General features: G+C 42.7%; 1 protein-coding gene and 1 long non-coding RNA gene across 2 annotated transcripts; one reads left to right on the plus strand and one right to left on the minus strand.

Moving 5' to 3' along the window:
* The first annotated feature begins 11,629 nt into the window (after nt 1-11,629).
* Nucleotides 11,630-19,053, plus strand: LOC132101303 (ovarian aromatase). Its single transcript, XM_059506163.1, has 9 exons — nt 11,630-12,209; nt 12,609-12,759; nt 13,423-13,577; nt 13,806-13,982; nt 14,527-14,641; nt 14,879-14,990; nt 15,066-15,228; nt 17,691-17,932; nt 18,625-19,053. Exons 1-9 carry the CDS (start codon nt 12,005-12,007, stop codon nt 18,856-18,858), a joined length of 1,554 nt encoding a protein of 517 aa, XP_059362146.1. The 5' UTR covers nt 11,630-12,004; the 3' UTR covers nt 18,859-19,053.
* On the minus strand, nt 13,949-17,817 carry LOC132101304 (uncharacterized). The gene is made up of 4 exons (XR_009423157.1): nt 17,715-17,817; nt 15,048-15,224; nt 14,210-14,248; nt 13,949-14,024 (listed from the first exon to the last, which is right to left on the minus strand). It is a non-coding gene; the product is annotated as an uncharacterized LOC132101304 (long non-coding RNA).
* Nucleotides 19,054-19,524: the final 471 nt, after the last annotated feature.

Below are 19,524 nucleotides of genomic sequence, written 5' to 3' on the forward strand. Positions count from 1 at the left end.
ATTCAACACTTTCAAAAAGTAAGCTGAATAATAAAAGTCTAGAATATTGCCCTAGAAAAGGACAGTTTCTGGACGCTAGAAGACAATTGAAGTCCTTGTTTCGAGTCGAGTCTGTGTGCGACTGAGGGCTGCTGGGCTTTGTGCCGTCCTGATGCGCTGGAGAAGAACCCCCCACTTGTGCAGTCACCTGATTTATATGCAGTAGAGTCCATTCTTCAGCATGACCGTGGGTTGACCAGCATAATCCACATCGACACCAACAGCCAATGATGTGGAAGAAAACTAGACACGCTGAGAGCCACTGCAAGATTTCAGTAAACACTTTCTTAAAACAGTTCTACTAAGACTGATTCCAAACATCTTCAAATATGTACTGTTATGTATTTTTTATTAGACAATTCAAAGCTGTCTTGGCAAAGGTAGTGCAACTTTTAACACCAGAATGTGTACTAAACATTTTAATTGACACAATCTGAACATATAGCCATATCTTAGATAATATATACAAAACAATACTTAAAAAAAAAACTTATTCAGCTCCAAGGTGATTTCATGAACATGTCAGAGTGAGTAAATGTCAGCAGCTAAAGGAACTCAGGCTGGTTGTGGAGTTTAAGGCCTGATATGTGATTCTTATAGTGCCCATATCACACATACCACTTCTGTAGTTTTAATTCGGGTTTTGATCTAATATCAGTTAGCACCTCGCTCTCATTCAGACGGTCTTCCCTTTCTATGCTTATATAATGAATGTGGAATATATCTGGACTCGCAATAATTGGAAATGGCATGCACTGCCAGTATTGGTAATTAAAAAATAATTAATACACAGCAAGATTGTTTGTGCATTAAAAAAGATGAATTTCCTATGGTAAATGCTGGTGCACTGCTGTATGAAGATTGTCTGCTGTGTTGTTCGCTCCTCTGCCCTGCAGCTGTAGGTCATTGGCAAATAAAACATACAAGCTCCTTGGTTGGGTTTGTGTGTTCATGCAAGCAATGAACAACGAGCTTAACTTAAGAGAGTGTGTATTACTTAGTATGTGCTTATGCTGAAAGGAGTGTGAAGGTCATATCAGTTCAGTCAGGTTCTCTTACGAGAGCTCTCTCGTACTGCGTCTTAGCTAAGATGCTACGGGAAAAGTCTCTTTTCACGAAATACTGAAGCAAAAAATTATCCTTAATTTTGTATTTTTGTAAAGCGCATTTGCAGCAGTACACAGCCATAGGCGAGACGGCTCGTTCGCTCATTGGCTTGTTCTGCGGCAACTGCACAGCCTATCGAGCACAGGCTGATGCAACATCAGACCAATAAGGGCGCTTCGCGCCCTTCTTGCCACTTCCCGCCGAAACGGGTGTGGCCCAACCTATAAAAGGAGCTCGAAAAGGCTGACTCACCTGATTTTTCATCTCTTCAGCGAAGCTCACGCATCGCTGGATCACGGAGGAAGCAAGCGCCGTCTGAGAAGCATATCAGCGGGACGAGCCATTCTGAAGCTGCTGGCCTAGCCGCCTTGCACTGCCGTTCCTGCTGCGCTGTCCGGCGCCTATATCCTTTGTATCCTTATATCTTATATCCTGTGTGTGTTCGCCCTGCGACGCACACTCACAAAAAGAGCTGCGTCTTTTTAAAGATGCCCTCGTGCGGCTCGTGCAGAGCCCCGCTCAGCGAAGGAGATCGTCACGTCATCTGCGTCTCCTGCCTGGGAGAGGACCATGCAGCGCTCGCGCTCGCTGACGGCGGCTGCCCTCATTGCGAGCTAATGCCTATGGTGACTCTGAGGACTCGCCGGGCATTCTTCTCAAAGCCTGCATCATCCGCTGCGCCGCAGCACCGTAAGAAGCGCCGCTCGCATCGTCTACCAGAACCGCCTCCAGCTCTGCCGAGCTCGCCGATTCCCTCCGCTTCGCCGGCCTCCCCTGCATCGCTTCCCGATGGTCAGCGTCCGCTGTCTGCCGACGCGTCATCTGAGGAAGTGGATCTCAGGCCCGCGTCGGAGGAAGAGGACACCTGCTCTCTGCTTGCTTCGGGCAGTGAGGGTTGGGCGAGCTCCGTGGATCTCGCGCCCTCTGCTCAGAGGCCCAGCAGACGGGCGGATATCGATAAGGAGCTGATGCGAGTGGTCTGCACCAGCGCCCCCTTCTCGTTCCCGGCTAGATGGTAGCTTTCTCCCGGATGAGCGTTTTTCTCCACGCTCAAAGCACGCCCCCTTTCTTCCTGAGCTTCACGAAGAAGTGGCGAAAGCTTGGAACGCTCCATTTTCGGCGAGAGTCCGTTCATCTGTTTCGCCAGCATTCTCCACACTGGACATTGCTAAAAACAGAGGCTACCAGTCACTTCCGCCGGTGGAACAGGCTATAGCAGCGCACCTTTGCCCGCCCTCTGCTGGACGGCGGACTAAGGCGGCGTTGCCATCCAAACCCTGCCGCATGACGTCATCGCTGCTCGCACGGATCTTCTCTGCTGCTGGGCAGGCTGCGTCTGCGCTGCACACCATGGCCACGCTGCAGATTTTCCAGGGCGATCTCCTCCGCAAGCTGGATGAGATGGGACCTGAAGCAATCTGTCTCGCGGATCTGAGGAGTGCCTCGGATCTCTCCCTCCACGCTGCTAAGTCCGCTGCACAGGCCATGGGACGGGTTATGGCTTCCGCTACGGTGGCTGAGAGGCATTTGTGGCTGACGCTTTCTGACATCAAGGAGTCTGAGCGCGCTGCATTCCTCGACGCGCCGCTGACTCCTGCTGGCCTCTTCAGATCATCTGTCAACGAGTTTGTGGAGAGATTCGCCGAGGACCAGAAAGCTTCGCAGGCGTTCAAGCACTTCTTACCGAAGCGCTCCGGTTCTGCAACTAGCCACTCTAGACCGGCCCCACAGAGCTCTCAGTCACGCCCACTGCCTCCAGCTGCGTCATCGCGACAGCGTCAGCAACGCAGCTCGGGACCCCGTTCTCGCTCTTCAAGCCGTCGCCCCGCGCCACATTGTGGTGAAGCCAGAAGCCCCGAAAACATCCTAGCACTGCTAGGAAAGCGCCGGTGTACGAGTTCCTCTGCGGCCGAGCTCTCACCCAAGCCCGCCGCTGTTGCAGTTCCAAGAATTGTGACTGCCTCAGCGTCTTCTGCAATGCGCAAGCCTGCACGAGTGCCCGCTTGCCTGCACACAAAAGCCGTTATCACGGCTACCCAGATGTTTCACGAAAAGAGTGTTATTTCTGGTGTTCCGGCCACGGCCGATGGTGCTATGAATGTAGTGACGATGCCCACTCCTCAGTGCCCATCTCCACATGTAAGCACAGCCCTGCACACAGGGCCCGTGCCCATAAAAGCCACTCAGGTCGATCGCGCGCACTGCATAGTAAACGTGCCCACCCCTCAGTGCCCACAATTACTATGTCACATGCGTCATGTGGTTTCTGTAAATACGAAACCCGTGCACGTTCGTCCGGCCACGGCCGATGGTGCTATAAATGTAGTGACGATGCCCACTCCTCAGTGCCCATCTCCACATGTAAGCACAGCCCTGCACACAGGGCCCGCGCACATAAGATCGACACAGATCGGTCAAGCGCGCCGCATAGTAAACGTGCCCACTCCCCAGTGCCCACATACACTATGTCACATACGGCGCGTGGCTTCTGTAAAAACAAGGCCCATGCACGTATGCTCTGCACAGGCAGACAGCAATTTCAAAGTGGTAAATGTGCACACATGCAGCCCACGGTTACTCGCAGACATCACGAGTCCCACGGGACCCGCTCAGCCCTCCCCCAGTCAGTTAAGCGCCAGAACGGGGTCGAGGAGGAGCGATCAGCCCGCTGTGATCAGCGCGCTCCCCATCTCAGATGCGCAGCACACTCGAGCGCCGCCGTTGCCCAGTCAACAGAGCGCGCTTCGCATCCAGCCCTTAGCCATTCATGCAGATGCATGGTCAGCGCTTCCATGGGTTTCGGATTGGGTGCTAGGCATTATAAAGAGAGGCTACTCGCTACAGTTTTGTCGACGCCCTCTGTGCTTTTTAGCGAGTGTCGAAACTACGGTCAAAGCAGAAGTAGCACACATACTTCGGGCCGAGATATCAAAACTGTTGAGCAAAGGGGCTGTAGAGCCTGTGTCTCGAGCTCAAAGCGAAGGGGGGCTGTACAGCAGATACTTTCTGGTGCCCAAGAGAGACGGGGGTCTCAGGCCCATACTGGATCTAAGACAGGTGAACAAGGCATTGATAAAACGCAGTTTCTAAATGCTTACGACCAGGAAGCTCCTCACGCAGGTTCGCAGAGGGGACTGGTTCATGTCAATAGATCTGAAGGACCCGTATTTTCAAATACAGATAGCGTCAAATCACAGGCGATATTTGAGATTCGCCTTCGAGGGCCAGGCATACCAGTTTACAGTCCTGCAGTTCGGCTTGTCCGTGGCTCCTCGTACGTTTACGAGGTGCATGGATGCAGCGCTCGCTCCTCTCAGACTCAAAGGCATGCGAGTGCTGAATTATTTGGACGATTGGCTGGTTCTGGCTCGATCACGAGCGGAGCTCGTGGAGCACAGGGCCGTTTTACTCGATCACCCCGAGAAGCTCGATCTCAGTGTCAATTGGGCGAAGAGTTCGCTGAACCCCAGTCAGACGATTCTGTTTTCGGGGATAGTTCTGAACTCATGTTCCATGACGGCGTGGCTGTCACCAATGACCACGGCAGCCATATTACCCTGGAGCCCAAGACCGGTTTCCCACTGAAGCTAAGCAGGGCTGAGCCTGGTCAGTACCTGGATGGGAGACCTCCTGAGAAAACTAGGTTGCTGCTGGAAGAGGTGCTAGTGAGGCCAGCAGGGGGTGCTCACCCTATGGTCTGTGTGGGTCCTAGCGCCCCAGTTGTGGTCATGGGGACACTATACTGTCAACAAGCACCGTCCTTCGGATGAGACTTTAAACCGAGGTCCTGACTCTCTGTGGTCATTAAAAATCCCAGGAAGTCTTTCGAAAAGAGTAGAGGTGTGACCTCTGCATCCTGGCTAAATTCGCCCGTTTGCCTCTGACCATCATGGCCTCCTAACAATCCCCATATCCGCTGATTGGCTTCATTACTCTGTCTCCTCTCCACCAGTAAGCTGGTGTGTGGTGGGCGTTCTGGCGCACTATGGCTGCCGTCGCATCATCCAGGTGGATGCTGCACACTGGTGGTGGATGAGGAGAGACCCCCTGACAATGTAAGCGCTTTGAGTGTCTAGAAAAGCGCTATATAAATGTAATGAATTATTATTATTATTATTACCACAGCGCGCGTTGGGCATTCAGCGTGCACGAGTTCTTTCTGCTGCGGCGTGACCGTGTCGCTCAAGCACTGTCAGAAGATGTTGGGCCTCATGGCCTCAGCATCTCCGGCTCTGCAGCTGGGCCTGCTCCGCATGCGCCCCTGCAGCTCTGGCTGAAGGCGCGGGTGCCGCGCAGAGCATGGGTGTCTGGCCGGCTGCGTCTCAAGGTCAATCAGAGTTGTGTCACAGCCCTGACACCCTCGACAGCAAACGGCTGGTACCGATCAGGTGTAAGCCTGGGGACTTCCCCGAATGTGAAGATGGTGTTGACGGATGCCTCCACTTCGGGATGGGGAGCGCTGCTCAAGGGCAGACCGTCCTTTGGCCTGTGGTCAGAACGGGAAAAGCTCCATCATATCAACTGTCTGGAAATGCTGGCAGTGGAGAACGCGCTGATGCGCTTTTGTCCCCAAATCAAGGACCACCACGTCTTGGTCCGTTCGGACAACATGTCTGTGGTGTCCTACATAAATCGCCAGGGCCCTCTCGGGTCCCGAAACCTGTACAGGCTGGCAGATCGCCTCCTGGTTTGGGCTCAGCGCAACGTGCGTTCGCTGAGGGCAGTGCATGTGCCTGGGCTACAGAATCTGGGTCCAGACAGGCTGTCCAGAGGCAATGTTCCTACGGGCAAATGGTCTCTACACCCGCAAACAGTCCGGCTGTTGTGGGAGAGATATGGCAGGGCGGAGGTGGACCTCTTCGCGTCCCACGAAAACGCTCACTGCCCCGCGTTCTTTTCCAAGAACGAAAGCGCGCTGTCACGGAAATGGCCATGCTGCCCGCTTTATGCTTTCCCTCCCGTCTCCCTCCTTCCGCAGGTGATAGAACGGGTGAGAGAAATGAGATGTTCAATACTGCTTGTAGCACCTCTTTGGAAGAACCAACCATGGTCCTCAGATTTGATGCAGTTAGCAGATGTCGCACCGTGGCCAGTACCGTTGAGGAGGGACCTCCTCTCGCAGGCCAGGGGTTCAATTTGGCACCCTCAACCAGAGTTGTGGTCCCTCCATGTGTGGGCGCTCAACGGTTACCCGCTGATCTCGCAGTGGGAGTGCTAAATACCATCACTCAGGCTAGAGCTCCGTCGACACGACGTCTGTATGCCTCGAAGTGGTCGGTGTTCTCCAGCTGGTGCACAGCTCGAGGATGTTCACCCCTTAGTTGTGAACCCCTTAGGTTCTCTCCTTCCTACAGGAGTTGTTGGATAAAGGCAGAGCCCCATCCACGCTCAAGGTTTATGTGGCGGCCATCGCAGCGTTTTCTGAAACAGCGCTCGGTCAGTCAATAGGAAGGAATGATTTGGTCATCCGGTTCCTTAGAGGAGCTAGGAGGCTGAATCCTCCCAGACCTCCGTCAGTCCCTATGTGGGACCTCGCGGCGGACCTGCTGCCTTTCGGCAAACGGAGCAGCTGTTTGTCTCGTTCGGTGGACGTTCCAAGGGAATGGCTGTTTCGAGACAGACTCTATCCAGATGGATAGTTGACGCCATAGCGTTAGCCTACGCTTCCAGGGGCATTCAGTGCCCGCTGGGCGTCAGAGCACACTCCACAAGGGGCATCGCCTCGTCGTGGGCGTTGTCTACTGGGATCTCCTTGCAGGATATATGTATGGCGGCAGGTTGGGCCTCGCCGTCTACATTTATCAGGTTCTATAACCTGGAGGTTCCCGCCTTGCAAGCAAGGCTGCTGTCGGTATAGTCGAATCAGGGCCCTGAGGGGAACTCTGAGTTTGTGAGCGTTATGCGCTGCCGACTGTTATATGGGCAGTATTGCGTAAGACCCGCATTGCCACATTGGTCAGGCCTTGCCTCGCCTGTGTGATGTCGTATTGCCGCATCTACGGATGCTGCTAGATATGAGACGGAGGGCTTCCCCCCTTCCTGTCCTGGAGTCTCTGTGAGTCCCTCAGGTGACTGTGCACTGTAAATCCTGGGCGTTGCTTCAGGTTTATTGGTGTGTGATCCCTGCACACACGGCGTTTTACATTGGGTTCCCGTAGCATCTTAGCTAAGACGCAGTACGAGAGAGCTCTCGTAAGAGAACGTACTCGGTTACTAAACGTAACCTCGGTTCTCTCTAGAAGAGCGAACGAGTACTGCGTTCTCTGCCGTGCGTACGATTCACTCTGGTTCGCTTCGGCGATGAAATAAATCAGGTGAGTCAGCCTTTCGAGCTCCTTTTATAGGTTGGGCCACACCCGTTTCGGCGGGAAGTGGCAAGAAGGGCGCTCGATAGGCTGTGCAGTTGCCGCAGAACAAGCCAATGAGCGAACAAGCCATCTCGCCTATGGCTGTGTACTGCTGCAAATGCGCTTTACAAAAATACAAAATTAAGGATAATTTTTTGCTTCAGTATTTCGTGAAAAGAGACTTTTCCCGTAGCGTCTTAGCTAAGACGCAGTACTCGTTCGCTCTTCTAGAGAGAACCGAGGTTACGTTTAGTAACCGAGTACGTTTTCTGTCATTTCTTTAAGTAGTTAGTTGGGTACAACTTCACTGGCAAACAAGGTGCTAGTTGCCAGAAGTCTGGCTTGTAATTGGAATCAACTTTTTTTTTTTCAGCCAGGTTCTTTGGTAAATTAATAGTTTTAATGATTACGATAGGATTATAATTCTTTGATTGTCAACTTTCCATTGAATTAGCTCAAACCCTTTAAAGAGGTTTTACTATATTTGAGGTAATTAGTATCAGCATTGGAGCTAACACGTGTTACATAATTAGAACTATTAAAAACAATCAGCTTTTGTTCAAAGTAAATTAAATAATGCATCAGAATACTTACAATTACAAAATAACACATTTTACTTTACATAAAAAGCAATAATGTTACATAATCATTTAATTATATTGGGAGATATAGACTATTGTAACAGGCTTGTTAAAAGTAGCCTAATGTTCCAACACTAGTTAGAACAGCTACAGACTAGTAGAGAAATCTGGCTTGAATAACTTTATTTTTAAACTGGTTTAAAGCTCAAATTTATGAGGCAGTCAAGATCCCCAACTCCCCTGACAGACATTGAAGAGTTCATATAACTGATGTCGAACTTAACGGATAATCAGTAAATGATTCAGTTTGGCTGACAGAACTTACACTTTGAGCTGTTTATACTCCTGCTAAATCTGCCTGCAGAATATATATGGAGGCAACTAGACAACCAGCCAATAGTACATCTTAATTATCAGGGCATTAAATGGGAACTAACTTTTCAGCATCATGAATAAAGAGAATGTTCCTTTAGAGTAATAAAGTTGTGTTAGAGACATAAGAAATGTGCAAATTTAATGGGGGTTCTTATGACATGCAAATCTAGATGGTTCCATTTTTCTGAAATGTTCTGCTGAACAACAGTGGTACCATCAAGTCAGATTGTAGTCTGTCCAACTTTTTGAAAGATAGTAAAAAAATAAAAATAAAAATAAAGATTTGTATTCCCATTTAATTGGAATTCATTAGAAGAAATGCCATTCACTATGCAATTCACTATGCAGAAAAGTAGATATAAAGCTGTATGTCATCTGTATAATAATAAAAACTAATGCCAATTTTCCTAGTAATATCACCTAAAGCGAGTATGCACAAAATTAATTAGAAAGTGCCTAAAACGGAACCTTGTAGAACACCAGAATTTACTTGCAATAGAATAGCCTACACAAGCAGACATTAAAAAAAATCTCATTTTATATGAATAATCCAAAGGGGTGACATATTAATTATTAACCAGTCAAAAAAAAAAAAAAAAAAAGAAAAAAAGGTACTTGCTATAAGATTTTAATAAAACAGGCCTTCAGACCTCAGAGAGGTCAGTTGAGTGGACATTGGACTGTGTTCAGTAAAGGGAAGTGGTTTGGCTTCTCTCCCTGTGCGTTGTCTCAAACATTGCTGTTATTATCTGTGATTTGGCACTCCTCGTGAGAAACCCGAAACAAACATCCACTCTCAACAGCCGCACGGCTAATACTGCTTTCACTGAGCTGAACACACAACATTCACAGAGATCAATGCGCACTTTCCCCAGGATGGCGGTGTTGGTGATGAACTGCTGAATTAATTCAGTGAATGGACAATAAAAAAGACATAATCATGAAAAATAAAACTGTACTTATTGTTTTGCAATTAATATTTACGACAAAATGCAGTAAAACACAATAAAAGCACTTTTCTAGTAGTCTTGGTAAGAAAGCAAAAGCAAAAAAACATAAATGTAAATGATTTATAAATGTATAGTTGACAGTACTCACAATACTCTTACTTGTGGCTTCCTGCCCACAGTTTTGCTACAGGGGACAAACAACTTATTTGACGAATTGCGAAACTCAAGGACCACAAAGGCTGTATTGAAGTGACGACATATTTAAGTGACGTGTCTTTCAATGTGCAAGAGGGACACTTTGTTCTCCAATGAATTAATGATTACTTGTTTCTTTCCGAGAAAGACATTCCAGCCCCAAATATGTGTAATGTTGCTGCATGTTCAAAAGGTTGACTCCTTTATGAGAAGCTCAGTCTTTATTAAGACCACCCTGAAATTTGGGCAACCAAGAAAATTCACCCTTACACCTCCATGTAGTCACATAACTCAATATACCACACAAGTCAATGAAATGAATAAATGCCAGTCATAAATGATTAATTAAATGAGCAGAAATATGTTGTTAATATTTCTTTATAAGTTATAGGTGATAACACAAGTCACATATCACAAAAACGTGAGACTGAATATATTTCAGAATTAGTTTACTCAGAACACTCTACCAAGCACTTAAACATACTATACATGCTAAAATCACCTTAGCAGCCACACATCAATGTCTGTTTTGCATGGGTGAAGGCCACTCACATTTTATTTCTCCATAAGTTAATTGGTAATGATTTCTAATTTGTGGTACTGTAACATACAGTAATATTACAGCTTCAGTCCCCATGGAATAACCTGAAGTTAAGTGTTGCAGTGGTTCAAATAACCACTATGGGCCTTAATCCAGCAACTTCTAGTTAAGTACTCAGAGGTTTAACCATTAAGCTGCTGCCATAAAATATTGACCTGCATTTAATTCTTCTACATCATAACTAAGAATCAAAGTTAGATGGTGGAAATATAGTTAATACAGCAGATGGGTCAAGGTTACATTATTATGTATTTGTAATGAGATGTTCAATGTCAGAGAACGAATGTGGACACATGAACTATGAAGGATCCTCCCTTTACAAAGAAAATGTCAGAATGCTGCATGCATCTGCTCTGACCACACTCAAAGATGTCAGCTTATTTCCATAAATTCTTTAGCGATGAAAGTGGGCGTTCAGTGAATTCACAATGTCTCTGAATCTGATAAGATACAAAATGACTTTTGTGTTCATTGTAACAATTTGTTTTTGTTTTAAATTGAATGGTGGAAACCATAAAATATTAAATATTGATGTATTAAGACTGAATACGAAAAAACATGAAGAAAATTGATAATGATATAAATTAATTTAATAATAATTAATAATGGATTTGACATAGCTTCTGGGTAGGTAGGTCATCCATACGGTTTTAGGTCAGACTGTCTGGTTTTAAAATACCATATCTGCATTTTATCCAGAGATATATAATAAACAAATTAAGAATTAAGAGAATGAATAGACAAATAAATAGTCAAATAAATAGGCTATATTTAAGTTAAGATTTACTGGCATATATTTTAGATATTTAATCGCTTACCAGCCCTAATATATATATATATATATACATACATATATATATATTTTTTTTTTTTTTTTTTTTTTTTTTTTTTTTTCAGTATTTTGCTAACAAAAAGAGTTACAAACAAAATTTAGCAGAACCTTTTTTACTCCGTTTCACACAGCGGCATTCCAGAATATATCAGCACTTTTTGAATGAATTAGGTGATCCATTGTTTATAGAAACATTTATTTATAAAGTCCCTTGATTTGTTCTGAAAGAATCAGCCATTTTGAACAAATCAATTGAATGAATGATTCAACTGACTCACAGTGACCTATCATTACCTACTAGCAGTTTTAATTTCATATTTAAAGCATTACTTAATTTTCCAATATTTCATATTTCTATATTCAAATATATTTTGATATAATTTATGCTATTTTAATTGCAGTGTAAATGCATTTATGCCACCTCTGAACTGCATTATACAGCTTGTGTAAATATTTCCAAATGCCACTTAAGATACAGATTCTGTCCCATGTCTGTGATTCGACTGCCCTGTAGTGTCTTAATATTCTAATTTATTACTCTAAATTTAAGAATTTAACATAAAAAAATGACATATTTGTTTGTTTTGGAAAATTGTTAGTTAGTTCGCTAAGAAAAGTTACAGTAATAATACTTCTCAACAAGCTGCACTGGTTAGGGGTTTAAGTCAAGAACCTCTGAACTTTGTTGAGCAGGAGGGGATCGTGCCACAGATGTCTCTTATCTCATGAAGTCTTTGATGTCTTAATGAAAAGATGATGTAGGGATGAGTTTGGCACAGCTAAAGGTTCGCGCGGCATGACAATGTTTTGGAAACTGATGCTGAAGGACACGAGGAGCACACAAGGTTACACTGAGCTTTTATTTTGACTTATGATTTATCCTGATCCAATCCCGTGCAGTCACCCACATATAAAAGTGTGTGTCTAAAGTACTGCTGCTTCAGACTTGAAGAAGCTTTAAATCTCAATCCGTTCTTATGGCACGTGAACTTCTCCAGCCTTGTGGAATGAAGCCAGTGCATCTCGGTGAGGCTGCTCTGGACCTTCTGATGCAAGGGGCCCATAACCGCACTGACGGTGCACAAGACAGTGTGTGTGGAGCCACGGCCACACTACTGCTGCTGTTGCTCTGCCTACTGCTGGCCATCAGACACCATCGGACAAACAAAGACCATGTGCCAGGTCGGTAGGGTTTATTTGAGGTGTTGTCCTTTATTATTTAACACAGCATTTTCTTTATCAAATCCATTACAGATACACTTTTTGAACCGATGGTTGTGGGAAAGAATATTTTTAGTTCCTATCATGCAGTGTTTTGCCTTTTTATCCTTTGTTAGTGACTATGCTATCTACATTTTTGGTAGATAGTACTGTGCAGTCAACATATTTAGAAAACAAATAGTTTAAATTCTAATTGGATAATTAAATGTTCACAGTAAAAGTAAGAGCCCCACACATGATGCATTCATTATTAATGTCCTAAAACTCAGTAAATGTTGTTTAAAATAGATTCAGATAGATTAATGCATGTCACATTCACATTGTGTCAATTACTAGTTTGCTGCAATGTGTTTTACTCAGGTCCTTGTTTCTTCCTGGGTCTGGGTCCTCTTCTCTCTTACTGTCGGTTCATTTGGTCTGGGATCGGCACTGCCAGCAACTACTACAACAGCAAATATGGAGACATTGTACGGGTCTGGATCAACGGTGAGGAAACTCTCATCTTGAGCAGGTATGTTCTCTCTCTCTCTCTCTCTCTCGCTCTCTCTCTCACACACACACACACACACACTCACCATTCCTTGTGAAAGAGACTTTACACATAATTTAAAAAAAGTATTATTATTTACTTAGTCCCAACTGAATGGAATGTTTACGGGGCAGGTATACTGCATGTTATTTACGAATAATAAAAATTTATTCTAGTTTAAATTTATATTAAGAGTGCATATTTGTAATTAATTTATTAATTCTATTGTCTATTTGCACATGATCAAAATGTACTGCCAAAAACAAAATGGTTAACTAAAGTAAATGTCAATGCCAGTTCTAGTGCAACTTGAATATCATTAAATATATTTAGAATTCCATATTTGTAATGTTGAAATTCTGTACATGTTAAATATATTAACCTTATTTGTAATATCAAATAACACTACAGTTACTGTTACAATTACAATCACGTTCTTTGCATATTCTTTAATATTGTAGTCAACACTATAAAATGATTTAAAAATATTATAATGTGTGTGTGTGTTAAGAAACATGCATGAAAGTGTACTCTTTAGTTAGAATTATGTGGATTACTATATCATTATTATTATGTTATTATTAATTTATGATACACTAAATGAACTCAGATGAATTTCTCATTCTAATGCTGTGTGTGTCACAGGTCGTCTGCTGTGTATCATGTGTTGAGGAGATCTCTGTACACCTCACGCTTTGGGAGCAAACTGGGTCTGCAGTGTGTTGGGATGCATGAACAAGGCATCATATTCAACTCAAATGTGGAACTCTGGAAGAAAGTCCGCACTTTTTATGCAAAAGGTGGGCTTGCTTTCAGTAATACCCAAGTAACAATATATTAACTGTGAAGAGGCTGATATAAATTGCATGATCACTTTTGATATCTCAGTGTCACAAGTAGCGTTTGAATTTATTTACATCATCTTATTTCAGGGGATTTTATCGTTTTTTTGTTTTGTTTGTTTTTTATAGAAAAATGTTGCTGTAAGAGGTGCTAAGCATATTTGTGGGTGTGGGTGTGTGTGTCAGCTCTAACAGGTCCAGGGCTTCAGAGAACTTTGGAGGTTTGCACCACTTCAACAAACACACACCTGGATGATCTATCTCACCTGACAGATGCTCACGGACAGGTGGACATCCTTAACTTACTGCGGTGTATTGTAGTGGACATTTCCAACAGACTGTTTCTAGGAGTCCCTCTTAAAGGTCAGTCCTAAGAAACACTTAGACTAACATACAGTACATCATCTTAATAAAGCATACAAAGAGATTTTATAATTTGTTTCATATTTTTTTTATTTAACGCAAATGATCTTATAAATGTTATCTAATAAATCTTACAAATTATAAACAATTGAACAGTAGTATATTTTTGTATGCTATGTATAGGGATATTTCACCAAAAAATTTAAATTCTGTCATTAATTACTCACCCCCATGTCGTTCCAAACCCATAAGACCTTCGTTCATCTCTGGAACACAAATTAAGATATTTTTGATGAAATCCGAGAGCTTTCTGACCCTGCATAGACAGCAATGCAAATGTCATGTTCAAGGCCCAGAAAAATAGTAAGGACATCATTAAAATAGTCCATTTGTTTTAGGGTGAACTATCTCTTTAAGGGCATGACAGATGTTCTCTCTATTGTTTGTGATCTCATGGTTAATTCTGCATTTTAGTATCTTGATATGCATTGAAAACAAATTATATGTTACATGTAAATGCTGGTTTCTTGTTGCTGTGTTGCAGAGCATGATCTGCTTCAGAAGATTCATAAATATTTTGACACCTGGCAGACAGTATTAATCAAACCTGATGTTTACTTCAGACTAGACTGGCTTCACAGGAAGCATAAAAGAGACACGTGAGTTCATGAAATATTGTTTTGGAGATGTATGTACTGTAAATGCATCCACATACCATAGTATGTGAAATTGATATATATATATATATATATATCACTTATATATATAACAAATGCAGAACCCAGAGAGCTTTAAAACCTTCTTTTAGGACTGAATTGCTTTTCTTTATTGAACATTTGTAAAGTCTTTGAAAAGTGTTTTTATGGTGTCTCGGTGTGTATGTGTGTGTGTTTCAGTCAGGAGTTGCAGGATGCCATTGCAGCTCTGATCGAGGAGAAGAGAGTTCAGCTGACACATGCAGAAAAACTCGACCAGCTCAACTTCACAGCAGAGCTGATATTTGCTCAGGTGAATGTGAAATGCCACACACACTTTTGAAACATGTACTGTATAAAAATGACTGACCTGTGTGTGTGTGTTTAGAGCCATGGGGAGATGAGTGCTGAGAACGTCAGGCAGTGTGTGTTGGAGATGATTATCGCGGCTCCAGACACTCTCTCTATCAGTCTGTTCTTCATGTTGCTGTTGCTCAAACAGAATCCAGACGTGGAGTTAAAGATTCTGCAGGAAATGGACACTGTCCTAGGTATGAGCAGAGCAGGGCTTAAAGGGATACTCCACCGTGTTTTCATATTAAACTATGTTTTTCCCTTAACTAAGACGAGTTGATACATACCTCTCTCGTTTCAGTGCGTGCACTCAATCGCTTTGGCGCGCGGTGACACTTTGAAAGCACTTAGCTTAGCCCATTCATTCAATATGGGCCAAGCAGAGAAGCTACCAAACACCTCCACCTTGTAAGCACTTCGTCTTGGCGCAGTAATATCTTCACTACAGGGAGCGGGGGCCGGTGAGAGGATTTTTCACGAGTGAAGATATTACTGGGCCAAGACGAAGTGCTTACAAGCACTTGCCATGGTATTCCGCCACACAATATAGTTATCCATTTTACAAGCTTAGAAAAGCGCAACGTTTTGTTTTGTGTTACCTTCCTAGGTCGAGTTACACTATGCGTGTAACTGTATTTAAATAGGGAAAACGTGGAGGTGTTTGCTAGCTTCTCTGCTTGGCCCATATTGAATGAATGGGCTAAGCTAAGTGCTTTCAAAGTGTCACCGAGCGCCAAAGCGATTGAGTGCACGCACTGAGATGAGAGAGGTATGTATCAACTCGTCTTAGGTAAGGGAAAAAAACATAGTTTAATATGAAAACACGGTGGAGTATCCCTTTAATTTGTGGCGGGACAAGCCGGATCCGGCACCTCCGAAATCCCCCTCCTCCAGGGGTGGCGTTTCCGTATGGCAGACAGATATGTGACGTGAAAAATTAACCAAAATTCATATCTCTATTATAATTCGTTATTATTATTTTAAATCAGAGGGTTTTACAAATATTTAACCAATGATAAGTATTTAAAAGAGCTTGTCAGTAAAACTTCATTACGCCATTGGATCCTCTAACTCTAAGCGAAACCTCGTCACTTCCCCCGCCTCCACTCAGATTGACGCGCGCGCACAGCCTGGAGGAGACAGATCTCCGCTTATTCGCAAAGCAAGGGTAAACAAATAACTGTTTGAATAGTACAGCACACACTTACTCAAACACTATGTCTGTAAAGGGTAATGTCTTTGTGTGTTTGAAGACTGGAGAAGTACGTTTTTTGCCATCTAGCCAATATACTTTTGTACGTTTTAAATGTCCTGTGCATAAGCGCTTTATCGTTTATATCATGAGACATTGGCCAAGTTTACTAAACAACAAGAAAAACCAAGCGCCCATATAGCAACAATAAACGTTATATAGCCTGTAAAAGGTGACGATAGCATATAATGTGCTGCACTTGCCTCAGATGCGGACAAAACACAGATCTCCTCATTCGCCGGCCAAAGACCTTGTTAACTCCATTTGAGCTTGTTTTTCATATAGCCTAATGTTAATTGCACATGTCTGATACAACACAAACACTGACAACACAATGTTGTTTGATTTTCCCCCCTTTTCTTTCCTAACCCCCTCCCCCTGTATTTTAGTAGAGTGTGCCATGACACTGTTTTATTTGTCAACAACCATCAGACATCATATTGTGTGTATTTGGTTGCTTAAACTCAACAAACTACGAAAAATAACTCTTATATAGGCTAATACTCGCGAGGCGGCTTTATACGCGCGAGCTTTGGATGTGACTGCGAGGGCAGCATGTGGAGCGCGCGAGTACCAAATGGCTTAAAATACTTAAAAGGTATGCAAATTACACATTTTTGTGACAATGCAACAATTACACGATTAGTCAAGTGACAGTTCTGTCAGCTGTCCTGAAATGCGAGTGAGTCTTGTATCGCAGTTTGCAGCAGGTCGCTGAAGTGCAGACAAGATGCGCTGATGTGAAGCGCGCTCCGAGAGAGTTTATATGGTTTCGAATGACTGATTGAATCTTATTTGTGTGGATTTATTTTATTATTCAAACTTACAAGCTATGTTGAATAAATGCAGGGATTTACCTCATTATAAACTTGAAAGCTGTGAGAATTATTAAAACCACAGAAATGTAGGACCTGATTAAATATAATTATTACACAGAGATTTGAAAAATAAAATTCCACAACTTTTTCAAAATGTTTTTAGGCCTGGAAATTGTTGTTTTAAAATCGCATGGCATTTTCATGACCTTCATGACTTAAACTGGTCCAGCAATGTGATTGCGCGAATGTTCCGTTACCTCTCCCTCCTGTAATCACATGCCGGATCCATTACCCCGCTTTGTTCCGGGACCTCGCAATTTACAAATAAAGCACTGTAGCAGACACACAAGATTCAGTCATCGTACTTTAAAGGAATTATTTCTTCATCCTTATGTCATTGTAAACCTGTATTTTCTGTAGTACACAAAAATAATCTTTTCATTACTATTTTCCATTCACTGAGAGACTATAAACTAATATAATTTTCAGTTTTGGATGAATTATTCATTTTTGATTGTGTAGTCAGTGTGTGTTTGATCCAGATGTTTCTCTGGTTATTTGAATATCATGTTGTGATTGTGTTTTGTAGCGGGTAGGAGCCTGCGGCACTCACATCTGTCCAGGTTACACATTCTGGAGAGTTTTATCAATGAGTCTCTCCGGTTCCATCCGGTCGTGGACTTCACCATGCGCCGGGCGCTCGATGATGATGTCATCGAGGGCTACAAAGTGAAGAAAGGAACAAACATCATACTGAACGTGGGTCGGATGCACAGATCCGAATTCTTCCCCAAACCGAATCAGTTTAGTCTAGACAACTTCAAGAAAAATGTGAGTCTTCATTATAAAATTAGTTTTTTTGCCTTATATTTCTGTCTTCAGTGCCATTATAAACATTAACATTACTATCACTCAAATAAATATTTAAAATCATTATCAATAAATTAATAAGATTTTTTTTTTCTGTTAAGAGAATTTTTTAAATATATTTAATATTATATTGTATACATTTTATATGTTTTTCCTGATTCTATATATGTAAAAAAAACTAAAGAAAGAAAAAAATCTGAAACTGTTTGAGTAAGATTCCATGTTAATTGTATTTTTTTAAATATAATTTAAATATTTTATTTTGTATTATTTTAACACATTTAATATCTACCAAAAATGTTTTTTTTCCTTCTCTTACAAACTTACAAAAATACACTTTATTTTAGTTTATTATAGAATTTTATTTGTATTTTTTTTTATTTTAACAATTATTCTTACTATTTAACTAACCCAGTAGTAGGATTATAGTTAATACAAATTTTATAGTACACAGTAATTATAATTTCCTTCAAAACTGTAAATAATTTTCACAATACTTTATAATACAGTTATTTAATTAAATTTTAAAGCAGGAACCATTCATTTTTCATTATTTTATTTAAAATGTCAATAACGTCAATAATTAATAAATCAAAAATAGTATGTTTTTGGTCCATGGCAGAACTTATTTCCCTGTCTCTCTCTCTCTCAAGGTGCCAAGTCGTTTCTTTCAGCCTTTCGGATCAGGCCCGCGCTCGTGTGTGGGGAAGCACATTGCTATGGTGATGATGAAGTCTATTCTTGTGACACTGCTGTCTCGTTTCTCTGTGTGTCCTGTGAAGGGCTGTACTGTAGACAGCATCCCACAAACCAACAACCTTTCACAGCAGCCGGTGGAGGAGCTGTCGAACCTCAGCGTGCAGCTCATCCTCAGAAACGCTCTCTGATTCACCACTAACATATCTGCTCCTGTGTCATTATTACCTTGTATTTATCTACTGCTTTAAATGGTCAGTCCTTTGGATATTTGTGTTTAAATTTGTATGTAATTCAGTGTAAATGTAACTGTTGTTATAATATTGCGTCTTTCTGTGGATTAAGGGTGTTTTTTAACTGTTTAATAAAAGTATTCTTACAGTAAATAGTTTAAGTCAAGTCAAGTCACATTTATTTATATAGCGCTTTAAACGAAATACATTGCGTCAAAGCAACTGAACAACATTCATTAGGAAAACAGTGTCAATAATGCAAAATGATAGTTAAAGGCAGTTCATCATTGAATTCAGTGATGTCATCTCTGTTCAGTTTAAATAGTGTCTGTGCATTTATTTGCAATCAAGTCAACGATATCGCTGTAGATGAAGTGACCCCAACTAAGCAAGCCAGAGGTGAGGGCGGCAAGGAACCGAAACTCCATCGGTGACAGAATGGAGAAAAAAACCTTGGGAGAAACCAGGCTCAGTTGGGGGGCCAGTTCTCCTCTGACCAGATGAAACCAGTAGTTCAATTTCAGGCTGCAGCAAAGTCAGATTGTGCAGAAGAATCATCTGTTTCCTGTGGTCTTGTCCTGGTGGTCGTCTGAGACAAGGTCTTTACAGGGGATCTGTATCTGG

This window comes from Carassius carassius, chromosome 23, assembly GCF_963082965.1.
Source record: "Carassius carassius chromosome 23, fCarCar2.1, whole genome shotgun sequence".
In the NCBI taxonomy this organism is placed as follows: domain Eukaryota; kingdom Metazoa; phylum Chordata; class Actinopteri; order Cypriniformes; family Cyprinidae; genus Carassius; species Carassius carassius.